We start from the raw sequence: 6,374 nt of genomic DNA on the forward strand, positions 1-6,374 counted from the left end.
CCGGCCGATCACGGATACTTCGGTCTTTTGTTGACTATAGTGATAATGTTTCTTCGAAGTCGTTCGAGGCTACGACCGATTCCGGGACCATGGCTTCGATATTCTCGAAGACAGGCGTTCTGCCCCCGAGTTCTAGCCCAGTGAGACTTGTGGTCGATCTTCAGTCCTTTATTGCCATGTCTCGAGCCTCGCTCACCATGTCGGAAGCTAAGATACACTGCGAGCTCGATTACACCCGCATACAATTATCCGTATTTTTTTCTCAAGTAAAATAATTAATGACTTTATACCTTCTTGGTGTAGTGAGCATGAAATTGAAAATAAATCAATATTTTCTTGATTTCCTAAAATTATGGAGTAAATATTTTAATTCAATTGTTTTTTGAATCAAGTGTAGATAAAAAGGATTAAGCGCCTCCGAGTCCGGGAGGGGCATAAAAGTAAAATAGGCTCCCACTCTCCGCCGCGCCTCGGTGCTGCTATTTAAGAGTTACCGTATCCCTTCGCATAATCTTGTATTTCGAACTCATAGTAAGATTCTTTCTCGGAAAATCCGCAACAAACAAACTTTCCCAAGAAAATAATAACTTGCAAAAAGAATGTGCGGTGGTGCCATAATCTCCGACTGCATACCACCGCCCCGATCATCCCGCCGACTCACCGCCGACTTGTTATGGGGTTGCTCCGATCTGAACCAAAAGAAGAATCCTTTTAATTACCAATACTCAAAGCCGTTGAGATCTGAGGTTGCTGATTTAGATTATGATGACTTTGAGGCTGACTTTCAGGTCTTTAAGGATTGCACTGACGACGATGAGGACGCTTACAAGGTGGACGGACTCAAGTCCTTTGCTGCTTTCTCTGCTTCTGAACAATCTGGAGGAACCTGTGATGGTAATTTTATCTCACTATTTTATAAGAAAGAAATAGTTTTAAAAGTTGTGGTCTAAAACAAGCTGTCTGTTTCCCCTTTTGGTTTTTATCTTAATTGGGTTGGCTCACTGATCAGTGATGGGCTGATGGCTGATATTGTATCTGTAATTGATACTGCAAATGTGATCCATTGGACTTGGAAATGGTACCTCTTTTGGGGTTCTGTCGTTTAGATGTTGTTCATGCCTACCAATGTGGACCGCCGATTGTTGTTTGAGTGTAGGATAAAATTACAAGTTTAAAGTTAAACTGTTTTACATATAGAAAAGTGTTAAATTTTTTGGGACAAAGTAAAAAGAAGTGCCATCACATAAATTAGGACGGAGGGAGTATTAAAAGTTCATTTCTGAATGAGATGAGCTCAAGTGGAGTGAAATAGATATTGATGATTAATATAGCTGACCCAAACTAGTTGGGATTAAAGTGTAGTAAAAGGTCAGCCCGGTGCACTAAGCTCCCGCTATGTGCGGTGTCCGCGGAAGGGCCGGACCACAAGAGTTTATTGTATGCAGCCTTAACTTGCATTTCCGCGAGAGGCTGTTTCCACGGGCAATAATTGTTTTATTTTCTGGGTCGGTTGGATTAAGTATCCTTGAAGTTTCGGGCATTTCTTGTGAGGTTCTGCGAGGAATGGATTTGAGGGAAGAGGGTGTGATTAGCAGTCAAAAGTTGACGTTATTTATTGGGTCAATATTATTCATGTATTTTTCACTCGATTTATTTCAGATTATATGGCTATTTTGGGATTAGAATAGGATTTTTCTTTCTATCTAAAAAGCTGAATCTAGCTTGAAATGAGCTTGTAAAAAATACATATTATTTTGTTGAAAGTATTGGTATTCCATTTATTATATGGCTACTCCTTGGGCTGGGACTGCAATTTGTTTTTGCAAAATTGTTGAATTTAACTCGAAATGTGTTGTACAATTTTTACTTCTGTTGAAATTATTGTTATTCTGTTTAGTATATGGTTATTCATCTAAGAAAATAAGATAACTTTATCTACCACTGTGGAACGAGAAGCCAAGATGCTATTTCCATTATTAACCAGAAAGCATTGAAAATTATGCATTTATCAAAAATAAAAAACTTGAAAAATTTATCAGGATAGAAGATGACCATGAATTTCATCATGGTTCTTTTGCAAGTTCTTGTTCGGTGTATGAAAATTCCATGGTGTGTCGTTAGTGTGATCATAATAAGATGGCTCGGTATGCATTTAAGTTTTAGCTAGCTTCAGTTATCAATCTTATGCTGATATGTTTGCTCTTTCTAACAAATTCTTTTGGTAAGATTATCTCAAAATTCATGTAATCTGTTTATTCGGATTGGAAATCTGTGTTCATACATAATTTGATTTTGAAATAGGTTCTCACAGAGCAGGTCATCTAGATTATGATCCTCTATCTGATGGGGGTTGCCACATGATGTCTCTAGAAAAATTCTAAAACAATTGTGTTTTATCTAAGATTTGATCTTTTGGCAGTTTAGTGCAGATGGTATTGTTTTAGGGTAGGAGTAAGGCTGCGTACATACTACTCTCCCCAGACCCCACATATGGGATTAAGCTGGGTTTGTTGTTGTTGTAGTGCAGATGGTATTGTGGAACATGTTCTGTACTTGTGTTTATTTATTACTATACCAAGACAAAATTTACGGATTACTTGGCTTGATAAAACATGTTTATTTGTAATTTACTATCAGCTATTTTCAGGGAACATGTTCTGTGCGAGTTCTTTCTCTAGGTTGCTCAATTTCTTAGTCATCTTTATGTCATTGTGTTGCTGGATTGGTTCTTAGAAATTACGCTGATATTGTGGATGACTGAGGTGCTTATTTCATTTTATATATGAAAGGCTCCAAATCGTTGAAATCTGTTGATTCAGACAAGGAAGTAGAGAAGTCTTCCAAGAGAAAGAGGAAGAATCAGTATAGGGGGATCAGACAGCGTCCTTGGGGTAAGTGGGCAGCCGAAATACGTGATCCACAGAAAGGGGTCCGAGTCTGGCTTGGAACTTTCAATACTGCAGAAGAAGCTGCCAGAGCTTATGATGTTGAAGCTCGGAGGATCAGAGGCAAGAAAGCTAAGGTAAACTTTCCTGATGAAGCTCCAGTGCCTGCCTCGAGGCAAGCTGGTAAGGTAAATCCTCGGAAGGTACTCCCTAAGGAGAGCTCTAACCCAGTTCTGTATGACACCACTTTTGTGAACAACGTGGATGATGGATGTTATGGTAACTTGGGATTTTTCGAAGAGAAACCAACAAAAAATCTTTATGGTTATGAAGATTTGTGCCCTACTCCTGGAGATATGGAGCCTAACTCATATGTCCCTCCATCAGCTGCTGCCGGTGTGTACTTCAATTCTGACCAAGGAAGTAACTCTTTTGAGCTTTCTGACTTTGGCTGGGGAGAAACGTGTTCAAGGACTCCAGAAATATCATCTTTTCTGTCGGCTGCTGTAGAAAGTGATGAAGCTCAATTTGTTGAAGGTGCCTGCCCAGAGGAAAAACTTATATCGTGTTCCAACATTTCAGCGCCTAACGATGGGAACACTGCCCCCAAGCTATCTGAAGAGCTTTCAACTTTTGAATCCCAGATGAATTTCTTCCAAGCCCAACAATCGGAGGGAAACTTGGATGCATCAGTTGATGCCTTCCTCAATGCAGCAGATGCAACTCAGGATGGTGAAAATGAAATGGACCTTTGGTTCTTTGATGAACTTTCTTCTCTAATGAGAGGTGTCTATTAAGCTAAGAATGCTTCTATGTGGACTCTTTGTAAATAAGGCTTCACGTGAGTGAAGTTCGCTCGTCTCTCCTATCGAAGCAAGACTAAGTTACTTGCTGTAAGCATTTATTTAAAACTTTACCAGTTTGATCTGTTTTTCGTTCTTCTTTTAGGTGTCTGTGTAGGAGGATGATGGCAAAGTATTCAAGCGATGAATAGATGTTGGTTATAGACCAATAGATAGGTAATTAGGTTATTAGAAACTGTAGACAACAAGATGAAGATTTCAATATGTTGCACGTGAAGTCGTGAACCCATGACTCTCTGTTAAACTAGTAGTATTTTATGTACACATTTCCTAAAATTGATCTTATATTTTCTATTGGTTGGGTGGCTTCCATCCCCAAAAAGGCTGATTGGCGTACTTCGTTAAATGTTGAGTTCTTTACTTAGAAGAATAGAGATAGAAGAATAGAGATAGAGATCAATTCCCAGTTAATACCTTTTTTTCCTCTTTTTAATAGTACATTCATATTCATAGAAGTACTCATTATCGTTATTGTTTCCATTCCTATGCTTGAATCCGAGACCTCTACTATTCATTCATCCGCCATTCATTTCTTTTACCTCAAAGAGTTCTTATAGTAGTTTAGTTCGTAAGTACTAGCTAGAGCCCTTGTTTCAGGCAGTGGCGGAGCCACACACCAAAGGGGTGTCAGCCGACACTCTTTCGTCGGAAAATTACACTGTATAGCTAGGTATTTAAAAAAAATATATGTATATATACTATATAATGACACCCTTTGACTTCTTGATGAGTTGATTTCTTTATATTTTGACTCTCCTTAATAAAAATTCTGGCTACGCCACTGTTTTGAGGATACCAATATGTACACCTCATTCATGACTGCAATTATAGCCTCAAACATAAAGATTCTTTGTCCTACCTACTTAAAGAACATTTTACATATGAACTCAGGACGTTACGTACTGATTATTGTATTTCCACACTTTGCCAACAATGTGAAAGAAAAAAAAATGTTGGCGCATCACAAAAGTCGGTTCTGACTTCAGAGAAATGTTTGAATTAGACTTGGTTCGCCTTAAATATTAGCAAATTGGATATTGTGATTCTTGTAATATTTTACTAAACATATTTAATCTTCAATTTATTAAATGACGTGTTCTTGGTCTCTCCACTAACAAACCCCAAATTTCTATTTGTTTTTACTTTAAACAATGAGTAAGTACCAAAAATACAAATTTTTAATAAAGGGGCCACATATAGACAATTCTACTACTTGAGGTCAAATGTGTTTAACCATATATTACAAGTATTGAAGTGAAGCTTGTCAATAATTAAGGCACTAAAAGCACAACCATTCATTTGTTGTATTTACTTTTGGAGCTTAGCATTTACCCTTCTAAAAAGAAAAGAGTACTGTCAAAATGAAGTATTCTTTTCCCACGAATTTGTTGGAGGCTGTGGAACGTTAGAATGTTATTTTCACTCTAGGTGAATTTAGGAGGAGTTGACTCAAGTAAATATATGTTGCCCGAAATCATCCTAAGGTTATTCTTATTTCACTCTTCTCAACTCACACTTTTTTTTTGGGGTGGGGGGGTGGGGGGGGGGGGGTGGGGGAATGGATATGCGAATATATTAATCCATATTTCAAAAATTTACATAGTTAGTGGGGCGCCGCTCCTATTTAGTACAAAAAAATTTCCCACATAAATTGTATTGCATTCCAAAATTTATCTAGGGGGAAGTAGTTCTTAACATATCTGCTCATAAAGTTGCATTAGCAAACACAAAAGGACCTACTAGGATTCTTAACCTATCAAAGCGCTTCTTCTGCTCCTTGTGCCAGCAGGTTGGCTACTTGGTTTTGTTCCAGGTAGCTATGACCAGTGGCGGAGGAAGATTCCCGCCAAGGGGTTCAAAAATGAAAAAAAATAAAAAAATTAAAAGAAACTATAGTTAGTAGGAATTTATTTTTTTATTGAAGCCAGTTTCACCTCAGGCTATATTGACGCAGGTGCTGGGGGATTTGGCATTGACCCCTACCTCGTATATTAATATCCAAAAAGTGAACATATGAAGGAGGGGGATATGAGACCTTACCTCCTCGAATTGCACTTGTGAATTGGGCATTTCCAATCTATTTACACTTTTAAGCTCACAAAAAAAAGACTGCACTATTGTCTCTGTTACAATGTAACATCATTTACATTAAGAAGCAAGAAATATGAAACTAAGTTTAGTTTTCCTGATTCTTAAAGAAGGTACTCCCGCTTTGCCCAAAGTATATGGACCTCTGGCCTCTGCTGGCATATCCTCTTTCCTGTAATAGATTTCTGGAGAGTTGAATTGTTATAAGGTTGCACCATGTTTAGCTAACGCATCAGCTACTTGGTTAGCTTCCCTATAACAATGTTAAATCATGATATTCTGCTTTATTATACCATTTTTCATTGATCGGACTGCATATTCAAGACTCCATGAAACACTGATCTTTCCTAGTAACATATATACCACTAATTGTGAATCTAATTCTAGGATAACATGTTGCTTGTTCATAAGTATACACCAATTTACAACAAAGGAAGCTGCCTTAACTTCAGCATAGTTGTTAGTGCAGAACCTTAGAGCTTTAGCAAATGCCTGAATTAGCTTTCCATTTCTGTTCCTAACTACTCCTCCTAGTCCT

At 37.9% G+C, this 6,374-nt stretch overlaps 1 protein-coding gene across 1 annotated transcript; it reads left to right on the forward strand.

The window, feature by feature from the left end:
• Positions 1-467: 467 nt before the first annotated feature.
• On the forward strand, positions 468-4,073 carry LOC104099624 (ethylene-responsive transcription factor RAP2-2-like). The gene is made up of 2 exons (XM_009606671.4): positions 468-894; positions 2,790-4,073. The coding sequence occupies exons 1-2, from the start codon at positions 600-602 to the stop codon at positions 3,680-3,682; spliced, it is 1,188 nt and encodes a 395-aa protein (XP_009604966.1). The 5' UTR covers positions 468-599; the 3' UTR covers positions 3,683-4,073.
• Positions 4,074-6,374: the final 2,301 nt, after the last annotated feature.

Source organism: Nicotiana tomentosiformis, chromosome 12 (genome assembly GCF_000390325.3).
Source record: "Nicotiana tomentosiformis chromosome 12, ASM39032v3, whole genome shotgun sequence".
Taxonomy (NCBI): Eukaryota; Viridiplantae; Streptophyta; class Magnoliopsida; order Solanales; family Solanaceae; genus Nicotiana; species Nicotiana tomentosiformis.